Source organism: Falco biarmicus, chromosome 14 (genome assembly GCF_023638135.1).
Source record: "Falco biarmicus isolate bFalBia1 chromosome 14, bFalBia1.pri, whole genome shotgun sequence".
NCBI lineage: Eukaryota > Metazoa > Chordata > Aves > Falconiformes > Falconidae > Falco > Falco biarmicus.
The window spans coordinates 1768154-1794884 of record NC_079301.1 but is presented as its reverse complement, the minus strand read 5'-3'; the positions used below and the strand labels follow the sequence as shown (position 1 = coordinate 1794884).

The window sequence follows — 26731 nt, the reverse complement described above, 5'->3', positions numbered from 1 at the left end:
AGCTTGTAAGAGAGCAAAGGGAAAGCTACGTGTTGACTCCACGAGAAACCATCCAGTTACCCTTTAATAAGCCACAAAGGCATGCCTGAACAGCTCCTGCACCCAGCAGCCTGCTGAGCTCACACCGAGCCAGAAGCAACATAATCTTTATATGGTACCAAGCTCAAGATAAACAGAGGACTCCACAAGCTCAGGGAAGGGGCGGCATCCACCTGCAAGTCAAAGGGTAGGCCTAGGTTATTACTAGTACCACTAGAGGAAAAAAAAAAAATAAATCTGTTGCTTTTCCTTCATGCTGTAACTCAAAACTTAGGACCAAGAGACAATGAAGGGAAAAGGAAAGGAGTAGTGCCCTGTTTGGGCTACGTAGGTTTTGAGTAAGGTATGACAGAAAAAGAGCTAGAGCTAGTCCTACTGGCAGTCAGCAGCACAACTGCTGAAAGCTTTGAGGCCAAATTTAATTGCAGAGACCCCAGCGTGCCTGTGTGGCTCATTGTACACAATGTAAAATCAGAAGTCAGGGGTGTTTATTAGTTACTTTATTATTAAAGCTACAACAAAGTTCAAATTACTACAATATTCACAGATGGCTAGAAATTTTCTAAATTCATCGAACAAGGACAGACCGGTGCCCCAAAGGGTACAGGAATACTGACCATTTCATACCTGCTAGCTAGTTTAAGACTACAGACACAGTGCTGCCCGAGATCAAGCGCCGCTGCACTTCGGGTGGCAGCTTGGGACAGTTCCTCATCCGTGCTGGAAGAGACACTACTCAGAGTTCCAGTGCAAATGCAAAGTTCAAGACTACTGATTAAACTGTACCCCACGTGTTCACAGCTCAAGATGAAGGCAGCAGCTGGAATGAGCAACCTGGATAAAAATCACCTCCACTCACTACAGAAATTCCAAAGGAAATTCTCTCACCATTGGCCCAAGACTCAGACATACACATATTTACAAAGCATTGAACATCATCTAGCAAGAACTAGTGTCTGGCTCCCTTGCTGAGGCAGAAGCTGCCAGGCAAAACAGCCATCAGGCTTTTGCCACAGGGAGAGATCCCAACACTTTTTAAAAAAGTCACGAGCAACATCATGTGAAGAAGCACAGCACAACCCAGTCATGGAGCATCTTTTGGGCTCGTCAGTCAAGCTCCTCTTTGATAGGGGTGCAACCTGAGAAGAAGCTGGTATTGCTACTCAGTATTCTCTTCTTTCTCTTTATAAATGGTATCTGGTTCTCTTGTGACTCCTCATCTCTCACAAGCTGTGAAGCAGCAGTAGTGCTGGGCTTCTTGATGAACACATCTTGGTCTGTGATATCTTTCAGGACCTATCAGAAAAGCAAGGAAGACAGTTCTGGCATTGGTACCCACCCTGAAGAAGCCAGCCAGCTTGTGCTGGGGGCAGCACATACAGAAGTTGCCAGGCCAATATCAGGAGTTGCTTGATTTCTTTACTCAAGTCAAAATTCTAAAGACAAATTCATGGGCTGAGCAGGAAGAGACAGTATTTGGAATTGTGGGCAAAGGTACACATGGGAAAAGTGAATTTGTTCAGCTGAGACAAGATTACAGCTGCCAAGTTGGAGTACACAATGGCTTAATAGTAAGTTTGGATTTAGACAGTTTTGTCCCGTGAGTTCCTCAATTATCAACAGCCTGGTTTGGGCTGGGAGGGAGCTGACAGCCCCCCGAGCCCCAACCCCCGCCAGGGGCAGGGACACCTCCCACCAGCCCAGGTTGCCCCCAGCCCTGTCCAGCCTGGCCCTGAGCACCCCCAGGGATGGGGCACCCACAGCTGCTCTGGGCAGCCTCTGCCAGCGCCGCCCTCACGGGGAAGAATTTCTTCCCAGTATCTGCCCTAAGTCTGCCCTCTCTTATTGCTGAAGGGTGCAGCAGGAAAGCATGACAAACCTGTACGGCAAGATTTTCGTATGGAAACTCAACATACTCAAGACTTAAATACAAGCTGCTTTGACAGCTGTAGTCTGTTCAGAATTTTCTAGCCGCAGTCTATCATCTTGGGATTTTTCTCCTTTCAGATCCATCACCAGCTATAGTGTGCGCACAATCAGAACCACTGTTTGTTCTTACAGCTTTAGGCATTACCTTTGTAGTTGGTGTGACACACACAGGCTGAAAGAAAGTCTCTCCTGAAGCCACTTCAGTGGGGTCTTCAAGTCTGAAGCAGCCGTCAGAGTCCCTTGATTTGTCCTGACACAGTGCGGCATCCTGAGGGGCAGTAGCATTTTGAAGCACTTCTACAATATCCATCCCTTCCGTTCCCACCAACGGCTGAAGAAACACTAGGGGTACCTAAGCCACCTTCTTTCCAGTTGCAAAGTAATTCATAGTACAGGATGCTAGATGCCTGTCAGGCAACTGGTTTCATAAAATAGTCAATAATTAAAGATTTACTGTGGGAGGTCTCTGCTTCAAATCTTTAAGATCCAAGAGCAAGGCAGAATTTTCTAGCAAGAGTTTTAGTGACCATCAGCTGCTCATGAACCTTCCTGCTGCTACAACTCCCTCCCCAAATGATCCCTTCCATGCTTAATAAAAGAGAATATCTGCAAATTAGTTAAGCTTTTGTGCCATCTGAAGCCAAAGATGCACTTAGTAAATAGAAGTTGTAGAAGACAGACTTAAATTGTTTGTCCCCAGATTTGTGGCTGACAAATGGCAGCAGGTAAACCTACGTGATATCTCCCAAATTGCTGTATTTAGTGCACGAGCCTGGTACTGCAGTGGAAGACTCTATACTCAGTTACCACAGATAAACACTGAATTACAGTGACAGTTAGTAATGTTTCAGAAAGGTGCATATGCTTCACCTCGACAAACTGTGCACGATGTTGGGTGAAGCCCTTTCAGGCGCACAAACACAGCACTACTCACCGGGAAGCCACGGTCTCTATTTCTACATTTTGCTGAGTCACAGCTACAGCCTTCAGTGCAGCTCATCTTCTGCTTCCTGCAGCCACACTGTCTATTTCCACACCAGCCCTTGCAAGAGCACTGAGTAAGAAAAGAATTCCATGCAGAAAGAGCTTTGGTGTTTTAGAGACCGCATCTGAATTGACACAGCTGTCAACACCTGAAGCGATCTAGTGGACAGTACCATCCCCAAGCTGCCACAAATCTTTCGCTGTTTTCTGGCCAGTCCTGCACCCCAGGAAAAGAAACAAGGTCTTTCCCCCAACAGAGGCATCTCTTGCTTCAGCATCTCCAAGATAAGCATCTTCAGTTACTCAGTCCCTGACCAAGTTATCCAAAGGGATGCCACTTTCAGTGTCAGTTAGACAAGCTACCATTTACACACTAGGAGGCAAACCTGAGTCACCACACCTAGCGTCCTCCATCTAGATGGAGGTGACCTAATTTAGCTCTTTCACGGCACATCAGAACAATGAATCTCTTTGCTAATCTGGGTATGTGAAGCAGTAGCAGACTGCACAGCCCAGCTGCTCCAAGCTACAGGTGTGAACTAGCAGTAATTTGCATTGGAGTTCTGCAGGGCTGAATTAATTTAAAATGAACTCAGAGGAGCCAAGTGTCAGGCACAAACCCTCCCTCCTGCAACATGGCCAAACAGAACCTCCCCAAACCCAAACCACTAACAGTACTGTATTTCAGGTTGACAAGCTCCACTGAGAGGAACTAAAGCTAGGTCTTAAATTTCGTAAGCTTTTCTGTGGTAACTGCTGGCATTTTCAGTCATTCAACATTGAAGTGTGTAATAATTTAACCCCCCTGTGAAACAGGAAGAACAAGGCTCACAGTGGAGATGTGGCTTCGTAGCAATTCAAGCCCAAAGATGCCTATTGGCTCACAGCGACCTGTGTTCAGCACATTCAGGTCATCTCTTCCACCGCGTCAGGAATTAACCGAGCGGCAGGCTGAAGCTCCAGGCCCAGCAGACTGATACAAACAGAAGACAGAAGCTGAGGCTTCTGTCAGGACTAGGAGCCGCAGCACACCACAGTGGGAACGGTACACAGGAATACATGACAGGCCATCCCTTTTTTTCTCCCCTAAAATAGGCTCCGTGAAGGAATAAGGCTGCTGTTAGGGCTCACTATTTTGCTGCCATCTGAAACATATAGGCCAGTTCAGCCACAGGTAACAGGACAGAACACCTGTGTCTTCTGGTAGAAGACGACTTGTCTAATAAAAAACTATTTAGGAAGGTGTTGCTGACTATAGGAAGCTTTTGCTCTTTCTGTCAGAAGATCATACACAACCAGTGCCAGCAGTACCACCACATTAAGGCTTTTCAGAAAATAGTGGAGACGCTACAGTCTCACTGTTTCTCTGTACACATACTAGATCCTTAGGGAGACAGGCATGTGAATCCCTCGTAGGTAATAACAAGTCAAAAGGTAACAGGATCTTACCCCCATCATGCTTCTCTTTGCTCCTTTGACTACTTTTACCGGAACCCAGTCTGCATCCTCCGTTTCCTCTCCAGACGCCTCCGAGTCAGAGAACAGCTCTTTGACATCCATTTCTCTGTATGGTGCATGGGGTTTTGCTGTCGTTCGCCGGCGAGCCTTTGGCTACACACAGAAATTACAAGGGTTGAAGTCCCAGAAGAAATAACAGTAGGTTTACATTTTGTTAAAGCACATCAGAGTACCACTACCACAGCCCCATTCCTCTCAAGACAGCCAAGATGGTTAGAGAGGAGATCAACTTGTCAGGATTAAATTGACTGACTGAATTTTTAAACTGCTATAGTTGACAAACACTTGGAAATAGATTTGTGTCCGTCTTGACAAAATAAAACATTTATTTCTCCCAGCACTAAGACTTAGCTCTTCTGCAAGGCAATGATTACATCATCTTTAACAGATGCCTTGCTCCGTGATTCACAGACTAGAAACGCTACAGAGAAAACACCTGGATTACTAAGGAAGATACAGAGTCAGACATAATTACACTGAGGAAACAATTTTGGGGTTTTGTTTGCTTTTTTTAAGATTGAAGAACTACTGCAAGCTAGTTTCAGAAGTATTCTGAAAACAGAAGCCTTAAGGACTGTCTGAAGTAGGGACCCGGCTTACTTCAACAAGCAGAACAGGATGCCTTGTAAAAAGCAGCCTGGGAGAAAGACACTATTAATAGCCAACACTAACTTTTGAAAAGAACCCAGGTACAATGTAAGCATGGAAACTGGCATGCAGCATTTTTACCTTGGGTGGAATATAATCAAAAGAAGAATCTGGGGACTCAGGTGGCATTTGCTGAATGTGATGGAGCTTCTGTCCACTGGCAACTTGGAGGAGCACTAGTTTCTGTTGAGAGACAAAAAAAGTTAGCTTTGCTAAATACATTAACCCAACTGCCAGGAAGCTCTTGTGACTTACGTCTGTACAGATCTTTACCTGTTTAAGAGTGTAATTTTCCTGGAGAATTTCTTGGTTCTTCTCACACATCTCCTTCATTTTCCCCAGCTCTTCCTCCTGTTTGCAAGACAAGAGGAAATCTGCAGGCTTACGCAGGGGTATCACAAGTAGTTGTTTGGGACAGATTTTTCTGTTTGTATCTTTCTTGCAACACCAGAGGGGTTTCTTTGTATTCTCCAACGAGAGATCAGCTCTGACTTTCTAGATCAGGAAAACCATTAGTGCTACTACCTTGTTTAATGCATAACTGCTAATACAGAGGGAATTATATCTTAAATGGTCACTCTGAAAGGATCGAAAACTCCCTCTATTTCTAAGGTTTGTCTCCAAATTAGGTGCACCTAGGACTGGTTTTGCTTTAATACATCACTGAACATGCCCTTCCACAGGAGCTTGCTACACCACTTAATTCTTAATGACGAGACAAAGTGCAGCTTGTAACGTGTTGTTGTAAAACTCTCACCTCGGTGACAGAGTTGGAAGGCAGGGTTGGAGGGGTTATTTCCTGCTAAATTACTCCATTCCCCTTTAACGCAAACATATTTATAAGGTCAAGTTCTTCTGTTGCTGATAGCACAGTGGAGCTGTACAGCAAAGGATTAGTAATAGCATGTTGAATATCCTAACTAAACATGTTCTGAGCATGGAAGACGTTTGCATGAACTGGTCAGATTGTGGTGGGTTTCATTGCTGCATTTACATTAATTTAACAGAAGATATACAAGAGAAAAAATCCACAAGCTTTACTCAAACCTGTAAAGCAACTATCCTCTCTGAACAACTGCATCAAGCAATCTTAGCTACAGACAGAAGCGCTCTCAATCCTGCTGCACCTTCCTTACTCTAAAGCTACTATTCTAAGTAACAGATAGCCCTAATGAGCACACTCTCCCCAAGCCATGTTCCAGACACTTTACCTGAAACCTGAGTCGCTCCTGCAGCTGTTTCTCCTGCTCAGTTCGTGAATCTTCCAATTTCTTCTCTGCTGCTTCTTTTTGCTGAAATTGGCTAAGCAGGTACAGAACCTAAAAGCAAGTTAATATGGCAGAGGTAAACAGCTATGAATTCCTGAAGAGAAATCTGGTAACCCAGGCAAAGGCCTTGACAATTTCAGAAAGATTCTTTCTGCTACTCCCAGCATGATTCCACCCTGATCTACTTTAAAAGTTATCGTGTGTTCAGGTGGTACATCCTTGCTTAGAGCACTGCAAAAAGTTATTGAATAAGACAACTTGCATAGGACAGAAGATGAATAGGGAGATTTCTTGGGCTTTTGTTAACAGTCTGCAAGAGTAACAAATCCCGATCAGACATATAGCAACAGATTGTTTCAGCACGTCCCCTTTGCCTTTATCACCAGGCAGATCTGAGACCCAGAGTCCCAAGACAAAGGAGCCCTCAGGATTTCTATCACTTGGGTTTTACCTTTTCCTGGTGATGTTGCTCCTGCACCAAAAGCTGATTTTGGAACTCAGCCTCCATCTCTGTTATATGGTTTCGCTCTTCAATCAGCATCTTTTGTATGTCTGAACAGCTGGCTTTACTCTGCTGTAGGCTGCTCTCCAGCTTGCTTTCCTGCACTTTTGAGAAGACCAGCTGAAAAAGAAAAGCAAGTTAATTGCTTGGGTCAATGAGTTCCACATTTGATGTCTGTTGGTACAGACATGGTGGTCTGATGGCAAAGCACTTCTGTTTAACTTCCAGCCACCCTAAGAACTGGACTGGCCATCAGCAACAGGGAACTAGCCAAGAGATTCAGAGCTAGACATCTGACAGCTAGTACGGAAGTGCAAAACAGATAGCAGGAAGTCTTGTTAGCAGTTCTAGATTGATCTCCTTTCCTGCAGCACTTTGGTTTTGAGTACTGGGGGGACCCCCAAAACAAATGCTCTCCCATATTAGCTCCTTCATTCTTTTCCTTTGATTTCCAAGCACCAGGGACTGATATACGATTCTATCATTCAGTTGCTCTTTCCTTGATTCCGCATGAGCCCAATTCCTACCCTCTCCTACCATCAATCTTGTTCAGTCTGCTCCAATCTCAATATCCATCCCACTGCTTCTGCTCTGACCTCAGAGCGTATGTCCCTCATTTCCCTGCAGACTGCCTACTTGTTCAGGAAGTATTTTTAGGTACTTTTTTTCTCTTCCCTTTTCTTATTCCCATGCAAGCATTCTGTAAGAACAGCTTTAGCTCATATCTCCAGACCCACATAGATTCCATTTCCTTCTTCCTGTTTTTTGGATTTCCCTCCCCAAAGTGATCTACAGTACAGGAGAATTTTTTAATCAGAAGTTGTGAGGGAAATAAACCTCATCCAGTACAAGAGTGCTTCACTTTTATTCATCACTGCTGTCAGCCTGTTAGTAACTTCCTTTCATTCCTGGCTAAGCAGATTTACAGCCCTTGTCATTAGTAATACAAATAGGAAAATTCAGAATTTACCTCTCCAAGGAGATACTTCAAAGCACATTTAGCCTCTAGAATTGTTGCAATAGTGTCCCAACACTGTTTCGCACGATCTGCATTGTCTGCATCTAAGAGTTTCTGCTGTAGATCCGCTATCTGAGCGCTCCTTTGAGAGAATGCATGCATTCAAGGTTACAACACGAGTGAAAACCTGGGCTAAAGTTACTGTTAGCAGAATATTAGACAAACTAGTTCGAGTTAAAAGTTTTGACTGCTTAATATGGCACCTGGAGTCTGCAATGCTATACCAGGGAGTTCCTCCTCCCTGCCACACTTCCAATTAAAAGTGCATGTTTCCCTCATACAGAGATGCTCACAAACAGCTGAGAAAACAGCAATCTTAGTGACCAAGTAGTGTCCCCGTATCCCCATTCTGGAAACATTCAAACCAGGAAAACCACATGTTCTTCTCATTTTTAGTGTCAGTGTATAAGTTACTTTACTTTCTCTTCTGTTTCACAGAAGAGTTGTGGACAGATATGAGGAAAAAAAAAAAAAACCAAACACAGAGACAAGGATGTGCAAGTCAGTGTTGCCGTACTGCCTTACCTGAGCTCCATCTCAGTTTCCAGGCTTTCAATCTGCTTTGATATGGAAAGGTCCATCTCTGAAGCCTGCAAATCTGTGAGGGAGTACGTGCGTCTCTAAAGAATTGCAACAATGGACAGAAGTAAGCAACAGGTGAAGAAATGCATGCAAGACCGGGCTTTCATTTACAGACATTTCAGCGAAGAGAAGCCATACTACTCTAAAAGCCTCTAATATCTCCCTATGGCTTCAATTCCATTGCTCCTTCCCAAAAGCATAAGCCTGTGATAAGGGGGGGTGACCCACTCACATCCATCTGATTCACTGCAATAAGTAACAAGTTACTTTAGCAACTCTGTTCCCTGACATGCCAGAGGACAGAAACAACATTAACCCTTTCTTCCAGAAAAGTAACCATTGCCATCCCTACCTTTTGAGGGAAAAGGTCAAATAGGAATGAATAAGTGACAGTACTTGCTGAACAGCCAGAAGTGTGGGACAAGGAAAACAGTACTTCCCCCTCTTACTCTGAGCTTTAGAGGGGGGTTTTGCCCAGCCTCTTTCTTCTCTTTAAGCTGAAGGAGCTCCTGCGCCAAGATCTTTCTGTCCTCCAGAAGGTCTGCAAGGTGCCGTCGAGCCTCTTCAGTACTAACAAGAACCTCTACTTCGTTTGCAAGCCAGCTCTGGAGGAAGAAAAACACATCAAAAGCCAAAATCCAGTACAGTGGCTCACTGTAGTCTCAGCTTCAGGACTGAATTCTCTGAAATGCCTGCATAGATAAACTGAACAATCACAATACCTCCCTCAATACATAAATCCATATTCCTCCCCTCTGCTTTCCAGCCATCAACCCCAGCAGCACCTACTGAGTTAACAAATCTAAGCTTGCCCGTTGTTTGTTGGAATATACAACAGTCACCTACTTTTACTCGTGCAGCAACTCCTTCCATTCCCCGATTTTGACTCTCCTTCCGTTTATCTGCAGCCTCCTTTTGTTTCTGCAAAGCATCCTTTAGGCGCTTGTTAGCAGCTGCTGCCTGTAAAATATTTTACACAAAAGTTGAACGGCAGTTACTTCACTTAACCTGCAATGGTTGAAAACATGAGGTACTCAATGCAAGCCAGACATTGAGATGATGAGAAGAGAGTGTAAAGTTAATAGAACCAGAACAACTTCAGAATTAAGCCAAGACTAGAGTCCTTGACTTCATTTCCTTTGCTGAGACTCCTAGTTTAAAAAAAATCTGCTTCCAGGCCTTAAAGGTAGTATCCCAAACGATGGCTTCAAGATGGGTTTATTCTATACAGCCATCCTGAAAGAATTCTGAACTGCAGTCTAGCAAATTCACCGCCACCGAGCTCATTCTACACTCCCTAGCTTTGTCACAGCTACCTGATGTCAAAGGGTATCTTAGCCTTTAAGAAACATTTAACTAGAATCCCTCAAAGGCCACAAGACAGAAGCATGGTATTTTTCTACAGAGAGAAAAGCACCTATTTCCCGACCTCCAAACTGCTTTTATAAGAAGTTTCTGCATATTCTGTTACCACCTCCAGCCACACTTTGCAGAACTTTTGGAACTGGCCAGGAGTTTCTAGCAGATACTGGCTCCTTACCTCTTCTGTTTTGCGCCGAAGTACAGTGGCCTGCTTCTGGAAATCTCGTTCCAGCTTAAATAGCTCATATTGCCTCTTGCGATCCTGCAGGGAAATAATGTGATTTTTTTCCATCTGTGCTAACATGTCACAGTAACACCTATGGCCAATTTCACGCTTCCTGGAACAGTATAATTACATTTGCTGTTCTGTAATGCAAGTGCTTCATGATAAGGATTTCAGTGATCATTACAAGCTTAAGCCTTGTAATGCCTCTGAGAACAAATGGCTGTTAGGCCTGAAAGGGCTCCACACTTTCCATTAAAAGGTTTAGGAGCCTAAAGGCTGTAAGAGATTGCAAATCAAAAGCTTAAGACTTAGAACCATGAAGCACCAAGGAGCAAACTTGTTACAGTAAGAACTCCTGTGAGACCAGAACTCAAGAACAGATGTTTGCTGTCCATTACACTTGAATGCTACAAGCAGCTGGGTTTCATTAACAATTCTGTTTATCTGCACATTCAATATTCCTTTGAAAGTTTAAATTCCAACCTTTCTGTGGCCAAATCCTACAACTTTAAATATTTAAAAATATTTATTAATTTTTGCTTTCTGCTTTAGAGCTGAATCATAACAAGTGTGTTAACAGCTAAGATCTGCAGACATAAGCAAGTCCGTTTACAGCCGGTGAAAGGTGGCAACCATATGAACTATGTTATCTTCAAAGCAGTCCCCAGATGTTTTTCAGATGCTTGCTAGTTAAACAAAGCTTTGCAGCAAACACTTTAATGATTTGTTTCACTCTTCAGAGGGAAGTACACTTTGGGGGCTTATTGTTTGCTCACCCGTTCTTTCAGCTGGATCACTTCCTTGTCCTTCTGTTGTTTCCATTGCCTGAATCTCTCAGCATCATCTTTCATTCGGCGCATCAGTTGTACCCTTTGGTTTTTCATTTCCTGAAAAACAGAAATGGCTGGAAGAATTGTCCAGTACTTGCATTCTGGTTAGTTTCAACTTATGTTCCCCTAGCACGTCTGTCGGGGTGGGAAGTGGCAGATGGGAAATACTACAGCGTGCTGCCCACTCAGAGTGCACACCTAAGGACACTCTCAAAGTGTTAAACCCCAGGAATTCATTTCTTAAGGCATAAAGGGGAGACTAACACATGCACAGTATACACATGGAAATCAAAGTGAAGTCAAGTGCTTAGACTGAGGCAATACATGATCAGATTATAGCCAGAACACACTTTGGACTTTTTATTCCTCCAAGTCCCAGTAGTCACCTGCCTATTGTATTACTCCAGCAATTGTGGTCACATAGCGAAAGGAATTGTGCCAAAAACTGGATTTACAGTCTAACAAAACAGAAAGCAAGTGCCTTCCATCTGGAAACTGCTTTGTCTACACTGGAGCGAGCCCGAGAACTCCGTGCTAGGGTTAGTTACCCTGATCTCCTGGTTCAGTTTGATGACAGTGTGTTCTGTAGATTCCTTCAGCTTTAAGAGCTTTGATTGCTCATTCAGCTTTTTCTTCAGCTCATTGATTTGCCCTTCCAACTCCTGAAGTCTTTTCCGACGCCGTTCACTCAGTCTGTAAAGAAATCACACTTTAAAGACAGCCTCCCCAATAACTGTTATTCTCAAACAAGTACTCTCCAACTTTAGAAACACCTTCTGAAGAACGAAGCAGTTGTGTATTAACATCTTTCCCACCGATGAATGCCCACTATCAGGCTTCTCTGCAGTTCATACAACTCACATGGCATGTTAAAGGGATGCATTTGCATAAAAATAAGAGCTTTTACAAACTGTAAAAGTGCAAGACGATGAACTTGCACAGGTGCACTAACACAACTTCTAGTGCTATAAGCCACATGGCTTGCACAGTCACTCTTACTTGGCTTGGTTGACATCCTTCTTTGCCATTTGCAGAGCAAGGATCAAATCCTCCTTTTCTTTTTGCAAACTGCTGACCTCTGATTCCAGGTCCTTGATATTAGCCTAGAAAGGACAAGAGTAGTAAGCCCCCAAATAAAAACCTTGAAATTACACTCTGAGACACAGCTTTAAGACAGGAAAACTTGAGAAACCACATTCCAATAGGCTGTAGACCACCTTATCTGAAAGCACTATAAGCACCAAAAGGGCTACACTGCCATACATTGAAACCTTAGCTGGTCCACAGAACCACTGTGACAAACTAAAAGTTACGACTGAACAATTTCAGAGATGGGAGATCCCAGCACAGCTGGTGAACAGGGGAAGTACAGCTGGCTGTACTACGAGAGTTAACAATGAAGTACTTGCATTTTAACTTGGTGCAGCCAAGCAAACCTCCAAGTAAAAAGCAGAGGAGCCCATTTCACATACAACAGCTAGTAGCTAATAGCTTATTTCAGGGAAAAGACCATCTTCTGGTGGTAGAGCTTTTTGTAAATAGCTGGGCATGGTCATCCCTCCACCTTCTCTGCTGATACCTACAGTTAACTCCCCACTATGCCCAAGGGGGCAGCAAATCAGCTTAAGGAAATAAACCCATTAAGAACATGCTCATGAGAGGATAGATCTTTTCCTCCTTCCCTCCTCAGCATGGAGCAGCCACATTAACTGGGAAAAACAAACTGAGTATATCATTACAAGAACTATTTCAGAAGAGTTTACCTGGTATTGGGACTGAATGGGCTCCAGCTGGCTATCATTCTGAGTCATTTTTTTGGCAAGCGCCTCTTTCAGAGCCAGAGCTTTATTCAGTTCAAGCAGCTCTTTGGACATCTGTGCTTGACGGAGGGCATGTTGAGTGGTGAATTCATCTGATGGTCTCTTGGTATCCTGGCCCATTTCTGCTTCCTGGAGGAGACAGCAATGAGCAGGAGAGGCCAATTGAAAGCTCTATGTGACTGCTTCAAATTCTTCTCCCCCCCCAAATTATTCAGAAATGAGAACAGGTTATCGATCTGGAACACACTGAGCAAATAAAAGCACAGAAAGGCAGCACAAGTGTGACACATATTATTTACCAAACATTTGGATTAAAAAACTAGCATAAGAATGCAGATAAAAGAGAAATGATGAAGGCATAAAAACATGCCCCTGGTAAGGTCTGCACTGCTGTACTCCCCTCACTTACAGCTGTAGCATCCTGCTCAGAGTTTGCCATCTCTGCAGCAGCTTCCATTGTGGCAGCATTTTCACTCTATATAGGACAAAGAAGACGACATTGGTCAAAAGTGGAAGATTAAGTAAAATGAAGCTACTAGCAGTCTGTTGGCCTATTGGTTATTCTCCTTGTTCAGAAAGCTCTCTCTGGAAAGAGGATGCCATTGTTTTCATCCTTTAGTAAAAGTGAGCATACTCCTCCTAGATCGGCTGGACAAGCCATTCTTTCTAGTCTTCCCTGAACTCCAGCACTGGCAAGCCAGCTCCTCACAAGAGTAAGGATTCTGGGAACAGGAGGAATGTCTAGCAAGGGAGAACAGAAGTTATTAAATTAGACAAAGATTTGACAACTTCTATTTAACAATTTCAGGTCCCTGCAATTTGTGTTGCTCATTACAACTACCAAGTTTATAATTCTCCTCCCAACTTTTGAATAGTAAACCCACACTTATCTCCCACTATCAGATTCTTTTATGGAGACTCCTCCTTTTTTTCCACCACACATAGTCACTCAAGCACAAGTGGCCTTTCTGCAGCATTAAAAGCACAGCAGGACAGCTTGTTTTGAAGTGGATATCAAGAGTCATTGAATACTTGTAATGCCTGAGCTTCTTAAGCAAGGTTTCTGCAGAACTGAATCCACTGCTCAGAGGATTAGCAGAAGAACCTTAAGTTTAATTAGTAAACTCACTTGGCATTCACTCTTCCTGGATTCAGTCTTACCTGCAACTGGGCCAATACTTGCTGCAGATCACGAATCACCTCTACATTTTCTTTTAGTTCCTCATCTTCTACAGTCTCTACCAGCTTCTGCAGATCAAGCTTGCACCTGCAATGCAGATGTGGGAATAAGTCCCCAAGTACTACATGGCACATTTGTGTCACACGTGCCAGTAAGGAACAACTTCCCCACTGAACATACAAATGAGAAATTGTATTCAGTTTTTCCCAACAAAAACATTTAATACTGAAAGACATTTCCTCAGCATGAGCAGGGTGTGGGAATAGACTTACACAGCATGCTGCTGAAGTTGCTCTAGTTTGGCATTCATCTTCTCATTTTCTTGTTCTGTCTAAAAGAAGTCAGAATTATATAAATTGTAGGAGACAAGTCAGAAAACAGCTAATTTATTTGTAGCAAAAGATTTGTCAGTCTGTGTCAAATCAATGTGCTGAAAGATTTTGCATGATCATAGCTACCAGTTTGTTTAGCCTTTTCCACAGGAATATACACTGCAGTGAATCAAAACAAAGCAGAGCAGCGTGGGAAAAAGGAAAGAAAGCATGCACAAGTGCTGGTATTTAAAACATTAAAGCAACAGAAAGCTGAAATATTCAGGTCTGGGTTTCCCCACTGAAGTCACCAGATCTGTAGGCTCTGACAGGGTCTGGAAGACTTTTGGTTCTGACTGACAGCTAGAGATTTGAAATAAATGTGAAAAGAACATTGAAGAGAGATTCTTAACAGGCCATTAGTACAGGAGCTGCTATGAATAATCCTTCAAGCTAACAGGGCAAGTCATGCAACTTAAAGCTCTTCTTGGGTAACTGAACCTTACCAGAATGATCCTCTCCAACATCTGTGCTGTCTGACCAGCTGCCTCACTCAGCCCTCGGCTCAGTTTTTGATTCTCCTCCATTAGTGACTGGTTCTTCTCCATCAGGGACTGAAGGTTCTCTAAAGGTGCCGTACTACTGAAACATTAAGGACCAGTTTGCTTGTGAACTGACTTTGCCAGAGGTTTGTAACAGCACTGCAATTACCTCCAAGTTTCCTAAATAACTTACAATAAGTATAGGTTGTAGCAGATGAACAGAATTAACTGGAGGAAGTCTAATCTGAATTCAAAAAAGTACTGCAGCATACCAAAAGTAGACTTTTGCAAGAGAAGAAAACATCCTTTTGAAACAGCAATGCTGTTTAACCAATGATAAGTCTGTAAACTGCATTTACTTGGGTTTTGAAATATCCTCAGAAGACAACCACTACACAATCCAACTCTTTCCTGCATTTTGTGCTCAAGAACAATGGAGGTGGAGATGCTCTACACTTAGGGGTAGAGGGGTGAGGAAAAGAGGGATGGATGGGCCTGAGAAACACTAATACATTGCCTAGTTCCTCTCATATTTTCTACAACAGATGTTTGCAGTCGCAAGAGGTTTACTACAAAAGTAGATGAGCCATACATGCATGGAATTTTCAGTAAGCATCACAAAAAGAAGAGAAGAAAAAAAAGTCCAGATCCTATCAGAAAGCAACCAGTTTACTCTAGCCTCATACTACAGTACTGTCTAGAGCAAAGGAGATCGAGAGCCTTTGCTGATATGTGATGGCCATCAGATACTGAGCATTAATCTACAGATCTTACTTGATAGACACTGGGAGGGTCCCTCCATGGGCCTGCAGCAGTAACACCTGCAGCTGTTGAACCTAGAAAGACAAACAATTACTTCTTGTAAAACTTTTCCATGCAGTAACTAGATGGCTGTATGTGCAGGGTGTCAAGAAACCTTGCTGATCTAAAGGTCTCCCACTTTGCTGAACCACTTCTCTGTTGCTACCTTTCACATGACTCGTGAGCGCCAGATCACTTATCTTCCTAAGCTACTACAATACGTTTGAATTTACAGTACGTTAATAAACATTCACTAGGCTCTGGTGAACACTCCTGTGCAGTAAGCAAAACCACTTACTTGCTCCATTGTGGAATCAGATTACTGAGCTTTCCTTTGGAGAGGCAGCACGAAAGACTGTATCATATGCATGCTGCCAAGTGAGCACAGCAAGCCTGGTTAACCCTCACCCACAGACCAGCCCTTGAGGACTTCTGGCTTTGTGTTTAACCACTTCTAGTTTATGCAACTTATTTCCCTCTGAAGCTGACTACATAGGAACACTCTCCACTTCCCACTCCATGCTGGATACAGGCACGTGATGTCAGCAAGGCAACCAGCGCTGTATTTCCAGTTTTGCCTGTAGCTTAATGGGCAGGAGATAATTTGTTCAGTGGAAGGGAAATGTGTATCACACTAACATCACCTTTTTTCTATAGTATTGAATAACTGCTGTAGGATTACAAGAAACATTCATGTATTCCCTTCTACAGCACTTACAGGGCCATCAAGAATCACACACTAAATATTTTTTGTATATCTTGTGTAGCTAGACATCCTATGCCTTTGCTCACTGTTTACTGAACTCAGTACCAAACCAACATATCTACTCCTCTCACATGAAGTAAGCATGCCGTACCTGCTGCTTTAGATGATGCAGTTCAGCTGCCTGGGGATCAAGGTTCACAATGGGTTTATTTTTTATTTTTCTTGCTCTGTCAGCATAGCGCAAAGTATTTAGAGTTTCTTCCAGATTGGAATCTGCTGGGCTTACACAGGCAATCATGAGAGTGTGGCTGTTACCACCCAGAGAGTCTGAGAAAAAAAAATAATAAAGCGTAATTAAAGCTTTGAGAGTGAGTAAGAATGACTAGTAAGATTATCTAAGGACACAAGTGCCTCTCCAAACTACAGCTAGAAGATATCTAGCTGTAGTTTTGTGTCATTGTCATCTACTTTCTCCTCTGCCCCAGTCAGTACCATACTGAAGAGCTTTTTTTTAAAGCCAAAGTTACGTCTCAGCTCTAAACACCAATGATTTCACATCAGATGCCCCAGTAATATTGTTGTCCTGTTAAGTAATTTCTGTAATTGCTGCAATTTCTGTATGTCATTTCTGGCATAATTCTATCCCATCTCCTCCCACACAATAATACTCAAGACTTTCACACATGTGCAGACACCAGAATTCACACTGTCTTCCAATTTAAAGAATTATTGCCTAAGAACACGTTTCTTCAGATCATCAAGCTGCATGGCATTTTATCCTTTGGTTTTACACTAACACATGTTGGCTACTTAAATTTTTTTTATGAGAAAAAAAAAACCAGGGCCCCACATCAAGCTCTGCATAATCCAGTTTCTTTTCATTAGATACTTTCAGATATGAATAACATTCAAGACACTAACTTTGTGTACTGAATTATTTAACTACCAAAAAAATCCCAGTAAATTGCAATACTATATCTATGGCGATATCAAAGGCTAATTTAGAGAAAATGTATTAAAAGAACATTGCAACTATAAGAAAAATAAGTACCACTAAGACCAGATATTCAGACTAACAGAACACCACAAACATGACACACAGTGAAGGCACAGACAGCTGGGGCTTCATTCTGGTTGCTGTATCCTCCAGTAAGTAGCTATAATTAGGCTATAATAGTAGATCTCTTCTTCCAGCCTTAACTTCCTTCTCCCCACCAAAAAAAGCCCACACACTGAATCTGTCTCGTTTCCTCCTATCACATGGGAATGGCAGAAGAGCTGGACTCATAAATGAGACCATCTCAATACACTTGCAATCTAAAAATAAGCATATAGAAAAGGTCTAGTTTCAGAGAGAAGAGGAACAAAACCAATAAATGCAATCCCTTTGTCAACAGCAGCTACTGCTTTGAACTGTGATTGTATGGCTGTTGGGGTTTTTGCTACTTTGTTATTTAAAGTGCATCTATAAATTTAGGCTTTATCATCACCTGTCTCTTACCTTGCAGCAGTCTTGTTAGCTTTGAGTCTCTGTAGGGGACAAACCCACCTTTTTTATTTTCATCCCCAAGAGCACTAATTACATTCCCCAGGCAGAGGAGACCTCTGTTTATGTTGATGCCTGCATACAAACAGATGACAGTGAGTAGAGCCACCTCAATAGCTAGGAACTAGCAATTTACTGCCCTTATTAAAGAAAAACATTAAAGAAGATTTAAAAAAGGCACATTAGAGGGGTTAAATTACTGGTATGCTTTAATATTAACTGAAAAGCAATAGGAAACCCAAGGTATAGTAGCCCTTTTCTACAGACCTTCTTTTAGTCTGTCTCCCTCAGCCTTGGTCTTCTTTTGTCTCTCTGAGCCAGCAAGATCAACCAGGTGTAGTTTGCAGTGAAAACTGCAGTTCCTATGACAGAAATAAACTATTTTACTCTCTCAAGTACACATGTAGTTAGGAAAGGAGCAGTCCAGTGGTTACTATAGTTGAGCTACTGGGCTGAAAAATATAATGCATATTAGAGGCAGCCAAATAACTGCCTCCGTAATAGCTCAGATGAGTTTATCCAAGACCAAGAAAGGACAACAGGATGTGCTGGTTTCAGCTGGGATGGAGTTAGTTATCTTCTTAGAAGCTAGTACTGTGCTGTGTTTTGGCTCTGATGTGAGGACAATGTTGACAATGCACTGATGTTTTTAGTTGCTGCTAGGTAATGTTTATACTAAGTCAAGGAATTTTCAATTTCTCGGGCCCTGCCAGCAAAAGGGCTGGAGGGGCACAAGAAATTGGGAGGGGACACAGCCTGGGCAGCTGATCTAAACCAGCCAAAGAGGTATTCCATACCATGGGATCTCATGCTTGCTACATATACCTGGGGGGTTGGCCAGGGTGGGCAGGTCGTTGCTCGGGGACTGGCTGGGCATCAGTCAGTGGGCGGTGAGCAGTTGCATTGTGTATCACATATTTCTTCCTTTCCCCTCTGGATTTTATACTCCACCCCCCCACCGCCGCTATTGTCATCATTGTTATTATTGTTCTTTCATTTTTATTCTATTTCAATTATTAAGTTGTTCTTATCTCAACCCTTAAGTTTTAAATTCCTTTCCAATTTTCCTCCCCATCTCTCTGGGTGAGGGGGTAGCGAGCAAGCGGCTGTGTGGTACTTAATTACCAGCTAGGGTTAAACCACAACACAGGACAATGAAATTTTGAGTAAGTCTGACTCCTAACATCTGCTAGGAGTGGCTGCACGATCACACTTACTTGTCATTTTTCTTCTTCTGATCAATGCAAATGGTGAAGATGGCATGGGACCGTGAGGACTGAGAATTCATTGCTGTGGAGGCCACCGTTCTGGAATTGTTCCCTTGCTCTAGGCAGGATACAGTATCTTGGGCACAGGTGACATTTCTTTCTGTTAACCCTACAATCTGCATCCAGGAAGAAAGAATTATTTATCCTCTCCCTCTTCACCCCAACTTACAACAGAAAAATTATCCTTAGACTACAGCAGGCAAAACGAAGTCCCTGTATAGTTACTGCATCCATAATAGCCAGTCTCGCTTCAAGACAGAAGCTTAAGATAGACTTCCCCCACCAAAAATTTGTTCTGAACTTCCTAACAGTAACATTAATTCACATCCCCTCTCCTTCATCCTACTCCTATGTACACACACCAAGTTCCTCTGTGCCTGCTTGAGTGTCAACTAGGCTATGGGATGGAAGCAGAACATCCCAGTACTGTGGAGAAATTCATAGCTGCTCTCAGATATCCTCAGCCAAGCAGGTAGCTGAAAGTTGTGCCAGTCACAGGCAGAGGAAGGGGAAAACTGGCTGATGTGGTGGGGAGGCTGGTGTGAATAGAGTAGAGAGGAGGCAGGTTTTAGGGACATAAAGGACAGATTGGACCAAGTAGTAGGGACTCGTCATACTCCTTGGCAAGCCTGTGCTTTCTCTGTCTCCCTGGATCACAATGCCACTACTGACATGGATGAGTCGCACCCCAGTACTTTAGAGGCAAGTGAGCAACACAGGATTACACATAACAAAAATATTAATAGATAAAAGCTACAGGTGTCACACACACCTAAGCTGTGCAAAAGACAACTGCCAACCTATCCACCACTGCAAACTGAAACTGTATGAACGAAACACAACTGACAGATGGAAGTTTAGCTACAAAATGTGTACACAGAGCAAGCAGTAGCACAAGGTTTTTCTGCACTACACTGTAAGCACACATCTGTACAAAACTGCTAAGAAAATAATTTGGCCACTTAAATAGTTTCCCCTCAGGATCCCTTTGTTGCACCCTACTTCTGCCATACTGAAGTGTACAATTGCAACAGAATCTGAAATTTGGTGAAGGAACCTGAAGTATAACATTCTCAGTTATTCACCGCATTCAGCTTTGAAAAAAAAAAAAAAAAAGTCAGAATAGGGCTTGAAAGTGGTTTTGTTGTGAATTCCTAACTTATTTTTGTTATCTGAGTACACTTAAGGATCATCAACAGCTCAGTTTTGAGAGGAGTGAGTAGTTGTGGTGATTACGTATGTACTAATACAGAGCAGTGCTCAAGGAGTCAAGACAGTTATTTCACCAAAACATCCATCCCTAGCCACATTGCCCCCTTGGGTACCCATATCTAACATGGCAACAGACCTTTATGCCTTCTTTTGGATCTTCTCGTATACTGATTTGAGAAGGCCGTTCTCTTGATGGGCACAGCAGGTCTAGAATATCCTCATTGTAGATCTGAAAACATCAGAACAGCAGTTCAGGGTTCACAGCCTTGCAAGAGAACCATTTGCATAAAGATGTACAGTTACAGTGAAATCACAGCTAACTTTGTATGACAGTCCATTCATTTTACCTATACAAAAAGATACCTGGGACTCAGAGCCCAGTTCTTGACAAGACCTTATGTAGTCTTAGGTTTTGACTTAATAAATACCTATAACTTGAAGCAGGTAGCCTCGTTAAAGCTCATTTCATCACTAATTCATAACTTTATAATAGTTTGAAAATCAAAGCAACTTTTACCTCTAGATAAGAAACTTTGAGGATAAATTCCCAATCCTGCCTTTGCTCCATCTCCTTAAATAGTAGTTTGATTACACGAGGGATGACCCCCACACTAGGGTCATGCTCTTGATTGGCAGTGTAGGCACCTCCCATAGAGTATGTTTTTCCAGATCCTGTCTGTCCATAGGCTAAGACAGTAGCATTATACCCTGGGGGAACAAAGGACACCCAGATCAGACAGTCAGCCCAGATCAGACAGTTTGAACCAGACATGGGAACCAGAGGAAGCTTTGAGGAACAAAGCTGCATTCTAGTAAAAGCATCCTTCCAGAAAAGCACTGCCCCTCACTATCAGTTCACACAATCTTTATGCACAGGTCACAGATAGCAACATCTGGGGGAAAAAAAGTCAGTGAAAAGCTCCCCAAAATGCTGATAAAATTATTCCAGCCCTTTCAAGAACGTGCTGTTGCTTTACTAGAGCTAGTCATAGAAACACAGTGTAACTTCTCCGTCATCCCAGCTCCACTGCACATCGCCAACAGGTTCTGGTATGGGACGCTTATCAATACTCATAGCGTTCTTGACAAAATCCTCTTGCCTGATCCAAAGAACACATACAAGTCATTTTGTTAGCCCTGTGGGTACAACAGGTTGTAAGCAGACAAGATCTGGCACTTCTCATGAGAGGCTGGGGTCAGTATGTAGATAGCACAGGATTGTATTTTCTGAGGAAATCAAAAAGCAAGTCAAAACACAGAATTAAACAGCACCATCTTCCACACAGCCGAGGCCACCAAACCCCCAGTGTCTGAAAACAGAGCCTGAACTCAGTTATAACAAACCTTTGAAGATGCCTCGTATGAGAGGGGAGACAGCCGTGTTAAAGACCTCCTCTTGCTCGACAGACGGGTCGAACACATAGTCATACGTGAAGCACTTATTGCTCCCCACGACCACCTGTGGAGGAGAGGAGAGCAGGCAGCGCCGACCAACCCCCCCAGCACCCCGACAGCGAGCCGGGGCAGGCACGGCCGACCCCCGGCGCAGAGAGCGGGCTCCTTACTTGCGGTTCCCCCGGCGTGAAGGACAGGCACATCTGGCACCCTTCGCTGGTCTCCTTCGGCACCAAGGGACGGCAGCGCAGCGCCACACGCACCGGGATCACCTTGTCGTCTTCCCTCACCATTTTCACCCACCGGGGCCGCCCTGCCGAGGAACACAGCCAGGTGAGGTCTGGTAGGAGCGGCCCGGTAGGGACCGCCCTGGAGGAGCCCGGCGCTGCGGCCTACCCCCCAACCCGGCACCCTGGGGCCTAGGCCGCGCCAGCGCCCCGCCCCCGCTACCGACCTCCCGGCCCGGCCCAGCGGGGAGCGGGGAAGCATAGCGACCACCGGCAGTCCCACCTGAGGGGAGGGGAGCGGGGCGGAGCTGGGGGGGGCTCACCGGCGGCTGCGGGACCCACCTGGAGCCGCCACTGCTCTGGGTGATGGTGGCGCCGCAACCGCCAACGTTCAAACCGGGGCCGCGCGCAGCAGCCGCCAATGGCGAGGCCGCGCGGGCGGGCACGGGCGGGGCGCGGCGCTCCCGGCAGGCAGCGCGGCAGCATGGAGGGCCGGCTGCCCTACGACGACTTCCCGGTGGTCTTCCTGCCGCCCTACGAGAGCCCGCCCGCCTGGGTGCCGCCGCATGAGGTGAGGGGCCGGGGGGCGGCCGGGCCGGGGGGCCGGGCCTGGCCGGGCCTGGTCTGGTCGGGGGCGAGTGGCGGGGATGGTGGCGCGGCGCGGCCCGGCCGGTGCCGCCGCCTGAGGGCCGCAGCGCTGCCTTGCAGAGGGTGTACCACCCCGACTACAACAACGAGCTCACCCAGTTCCTGCCCCGCACCATCGTCCTGAAGAAGCCGCCCGGAGCGCAGGTGAGACCCGCTTACCCCTCCTCCCCACCTCCCCCCCCCCCCCCCCCGGCAGGGTGCGGGTCCTGCCCGCCCGGCCCGTCGGCGCCGGGTTTGCCGTGCTGGGCTCGCGGCCGTCCTTCCCGGTGTCTTTCCTGGCGAAAAGCGGCGGGCGCAGCGGCTGAGCTGCGGGGCTGCTGTACTCCCAGAGCGGCAGCACCTCGCAGCGCGGAATGCGCTGGGCCCTCCCCTCAGCCGGGGACTCGGTGTGGCGGGGGGGCTAAGGGCAGGCCTTGCCCCCCCCCGCCGGGAAGGGCCGTGCCACAGCGGGAGCAGAAAGCTTCGTGGGCGAGGCAGAGCAGTACGGTGTTTTGGGATGTGGAGCAGATAAAGGACAGGGAACAGGGGGCCCCTCGCCTGGCCAAGCTGCCATGGTGCAGAAGGTAGCAGAGGGCCTGGTGCGCCCTGCTGCCCGGCCGAGTGCCGCAGCACTGACACCTTTGCTCCATCCAAGAGACAACGTTAGCAGTGGGAAGGGTCCCGGGCCAAAGCAGGTGACTGTGTTTCACTGCTGGTTTCTCTCACAGCTGGGCTTCAATATCCGGGGAGGAAAAGCCTCACAGCTGGGAATCTTCATTTCTAAGGTGTGTCTGTCCTTCTGTCGTTCCCTCCCTGCATTCTGTCTGTTCCCTTGGGTGTTGCTGAGCCAGCTGGGTGTGCAGGGAGACTGTCATATGCTTTATATGCACCTCCAGACTCATAGCTGTAATTTCCTACACACTAAGCAGCAATCAGACAGTCCCGCACCATTTCCTCATCTCTCCCCACCCACAGTGTTGCTGGTGTGCTGCAGTCCGTACTCCCCATCCTCCCCAGTCCCGTGTGAGTGCACTGGATGGACACAGTGGGGCGGCTCTGGAGCTGGACTGCCTTGGCTGCATGGAGGGGAGCTGTGGCACTGGCCATGCCAAGGGTCACTGCTACTGTCTCTGCTCTTCCTTTCACAGGTGATCCCTGACTCGGATGCGCACAGAGCTGGGCTGCAAGAAGGGGACCAGGTGCTCTCAGTAAACGATGTGGATTTCCAGGACATTGAGCACAGCAAGGTGAGCACTCCTGTGGCCCAGGTGCTGGAGCAAGGACAGGGTAGAGAATCCATTCACACACCATCTCTGTCCGACCTTTCAACCTGCACCAACTCAGCTGCGATGCATTCCTTTTTCCTGTTCTCCAGCACGGTCTGGTCACTGAGCAGCGACTCTTTCTGCTTTCAGGCTGTGGAGATCCTGAAGACGGCCCGTGAAATCACCATGCGTGTGCGTTACTTCCCCTACAGTAAGTGCCCGATAGCTCCAAGTCCAGTCACCTAGCAGCATTTCTCCTTGGGACGCAGATGCCTGTGCATCCCTGCTGATTCCACCTGAGCTTAGCAGTTGCAAGTCTAAGGTGGTAGATGATGTTAAGCCTGCAGATCAGAAAGAACATTAGGCTTTGATTTGGGGATAAGGACAGGTACAAAACAGTAAGGACTGGCTTTGGCTGCCCTCATAGAAAAAACTTGTAGAGCAGGGCTTATCCACACAGTGCTAAAAGATGGGGTGACTTTTGAATGGAAATGTTAACTTTAGAGTGGTAGAAGTAGCTATTTATCCTTGAACAACATAGGAATGAGTTCTGTCGCTAGTGGATCTGTGCCAGTGGTGGACGCTGCTTGTGGCTTTTATCCCTCCCTAAGAACATTTAAATTCTAAGTGAAGGAAAAGACCATATTAACTCGGTTTCTGCACCCATAAAGTTCATAGATAGAAGGGGGGTGTGGGGAAAAGGTCAAGTCAAGGCAAACAAGGATTCTTCGTAAAATGGAAACTGACCCTTAAGTGAAGAAAGAACAAAAATAGGGATCAGGAGAAAAGAGGACTTCAAACAAACTTTTGTTCTGCGTGCCCTAAAATAACTTGAAATGACTGGCTGAGGTGCAAATATGCTATTTTAAAGCCAGCTGCTACCCAAGGGGGTAGCAAACGCTTTCTCTACTTCGTGAGATATAAACAGAATATATGTTTTCCTATAACATTTTGGCTAATGCCCTCTTGCCATCAGCGACTGCCTCTCTTCTCTTTCCCTTCCAGATTACCAGAGACAGAAGGAAAGAACTGTTCACTAGTAGGCAGCTGTCTGCTGAGTCTCCAGAGTGGTCATCCTGCAAAAAACTCCACTACTTTTCCTCAACATCTGAGATGAAACATCCTGTTTCACCTGTCACTGGAAGTACAATGTCCTGTTGGCTGCACAGGCATCAGCTCAGTTTCCTGCATGGAAGGATTCCAACAGAGTTTCATTTAGCTGGAAGATGGATAGGGCTTTATTCTGTACTCCTTGAACTGGGTGTTGAAACAAGCTGATGGTGTTGATGTGGGTATTGGAGGGAAGCTTCTCCAGCAAGATCTGTGCTTCTGTTCTAGCAGGACTTAAATTAAATGAGTGCTCTCCTGGTTCTGGATCCAGCCCTTGTTGCTAAATGTAAGGCCAAGAGGGTCTGAGCGTGCCTGAGCAGAGCATGGCCTGTGTCCTCCAAGAGATCAACCTGTTCGCTTCTCTTGTGACATGAAATTCTTTCCTTCTCCACTGTCCTACCTCTGCTCTACACTACTGGGTTTGCTTGGGACTCAAGGAACAGGAGTAAAATCCCCTCAAACTCAGTGCACATCTCTAGCTGCACTAGTCTGCCAAAGCATGTTTGTACCTCTTTGCTGCTTAATGACCCCCGCGACACAGGACCAAGACGCTTGGAGCATGTTCCTCAACTGCTGCAGGCACTTGTCCAGGTTCCCTCAGGTGTGGTGCTTGCACGGTTAAGGGTTTCACTCGCTGAACCTGCTTCTTTCACTTGGCACAGCCCTGTCCCTCTCACGACCTCCCATCAGAACTCCCCACCACTTCGAGGTAAACTCCCCTTGTCTCTCCTCTGAGAAAGGGGAGGAAGCCTGCTGCACCCTGCGCTGGCAAAGCACAGAGGAAAACATGCTCGTTACTAGCAAATCTGGGTGTGGTACGTGGTGGTATCACATTGTAGATGGCATCAGGACAGCCCTTGCTCCGGCCTTGTGGGTGGTGTTTCTGACTTCTCTGTAGTGACTGAAATAAAATGAGTGCAGCAACTGGAATTCATCTTATTCCCGCTCAGGAAATCTCTGGAGGGTTGGTTGTTACCACCCTCAGCCCTGTGCCAAGGAAACACAGGGCTGGAGCTCGGTGGTCTGTCACGTCCCTTCCAACCCCAACCCTTCTGTGATGCTGTAATTTTGCCCTTAACGGCACCTTCCAGGCCAGGGGATGACTGTGATTAGGAGACTGCTCCAGCCCAGCCTGCTCTTCACTCGCCGGGTGTTTGACAGAGAAGCTGACAATGGTGTGACACCTGCTCTCGGCTGCTGGAGTTCCGGTGTTCCCACACCCCTGAGCAGGCAGGAAAGTTTCAGCTGCCTGAACAGCATGCGGGGCCTGCATGGACGCGCAGACACTCCAGAGGCTTCTGCCTGGCCCAAGTGTCCTCTAGTTTACTTGGTGTTCTCCCTGTCTCCTCCAAGCAGCACCGACCCTGCCCCTTCCCAGCCCAAGTGGTATCAACTACCTCGTGTAGTAGAGGTCCCAAGCGGTGTCCTGCACCCTAAACATCTCCCTCCTGCCAGGCAGCTCGGACTGAGTGGCCCCTCTAACATAAGCCAAGACTTTGGTAGCAAACAGCCAGTGTCATCCCCCCCACACCCCCACTCAGAGGCACAGAAGCCCACATCAGCGTTGGCAGCCACCCAGGCAAGGTCACATGTGTCAATGACATTCCGGCGATACTCGACGTTGTGCAGCACATCACACACAGTCTCCATGGGCACATCTGGGACATCAATGTGGCACTGCAAGGAGTACTGACAGCTCAGGACAGGCTCCCCAACCCCACCCTGTGCACCCCTCCCTGGCAGGGTCCCTGTGGGAGGGGGGTCCCTGTGCCCAGCAAGGGAACACTGCCATCAGGTTCCCAAACGCCTTGCACC

At 45.8% G+C, this 26731-nt stretch overlaps 2 protein-coding genes across 5 annotated transcripts; one reads left to right on the top strand and one right to left on the bottom strand.

Annotated features, from left to right (window-relative positions):
* Nucleotides 1-524: 524 nt before the first annotated feature.
* On the bottom strand, nt 525-22400 carry KIF4A (kinesin family member 4A). Of its 4 annotated transcripts, none has more exons than XM_056360181.1 (31): nt 22238-22400; nt 21858-22000; nt 21637-21751; nt 20810-21000; nt 20429-20521; nt 19030-19196; nt 18080-18174; nt 17768-17887; nt 16418-16593; nt 15534-15595; nt 14724-14859; nt 14179-14237; nt 13888-13993; nt 13136-13201; nt 12670-12855; nt 11906-12009; nt 11455-11599; nt 10853-10963; nt 10029-10112; nt 9335-9448; nt 8938-9093; nt 8432-8526; nt 7859-7988; nt 6838-7008; nt 6330-6437; nt 5392-5469; nt 5200-5301; nt 4402-4563; nt 2903-3022; nt 2114-2236; nt 525-1335 (listed from the first exon to the last, which is right to left on the bottom strand). In XM_056360181.1, the coding sequence occupies exons 1-31, from the start codon at nt 22398-22400 to the stop codon at nt 1147-1149; spliced, it is 3870 nt and encodes a 1289-aa protein (XP_056216156.1). In that variant the 3' UTR covers nt 525-1146. The 4 variants fall into 4 exon arrangements, with proteins under 4 accessions (XP_056216156.1, XP_056216157.1, XP_056216158.1 ...); XM_056360182.1 differs by having other exon boundaries at nt 14724-14856; XM_056360183.1 differs by having other exon boundaries at nt 22257-22358.
* PDZD11 (PDZ domain containing 11) lies at nt 22377-25182 on the top strand. The gene is made up of 4 exons (XM_056360194.1): nt 22377-22485; nt 23690-23788; nt 23957-24017; nt 24812-25182. Exons 1-4 carry the CDS (start codon nt 22399-22401, stop codon nt 24844-24846), a joined length of 282 nt encoding a protein of 93 aa, XP_056216169.1. The 5' UTR covers nt 22377-22398; the 3' UTR covers nt 24847-25182.
* The last annotated feature ends 1549 nt before the right edge of the window (nt 25183-26731 follow it).

Coding starts and splice junctions, on each gene's coding strand:
- PDZD11 (XM_056360194.1), top strand. CDS start 22,399: ATGGAGGGCCGGCTGCCCTACGACGACTTCCCGGTGGTCTTCCTGCCG. Junction 22,486..23,689: donor CCTGGGTGCCGCCGCATGAG/GTGAGGGGCCGG, acceptor TTCCTTTCACAG/GTGATCCCTGACTCGGATGC. Junction 24,018..24,811: donor TGTGCGTTACTTCCCCTACA/GTAAGTGCCCGA, acceptor TTTCCCTTCCAG/ATTACCAGAGACAGAAGGAA.
- KIF4A (XM_056360181.1), bottom strand. CDS start 22,400: ATGCTGCCGCGCTGCCTGCCGGGAGCGCCGCGCCCCGCCCGTGCCCGC. Junction 18,175..19,029: donor CAGAAGAAGAAAAATGACAA/GTAAGTGTGATC, acceptor TTTCTGTCATAG/GAACTGCAGTTTTCACTGCA. Junction 11,600..11,905: donor AAGGATGTCAACCAAGCCAA/GTAAGAGTGACT, acceptor ATTTCTTTACAG/ACTGAGTGAACGGCGTCGGA.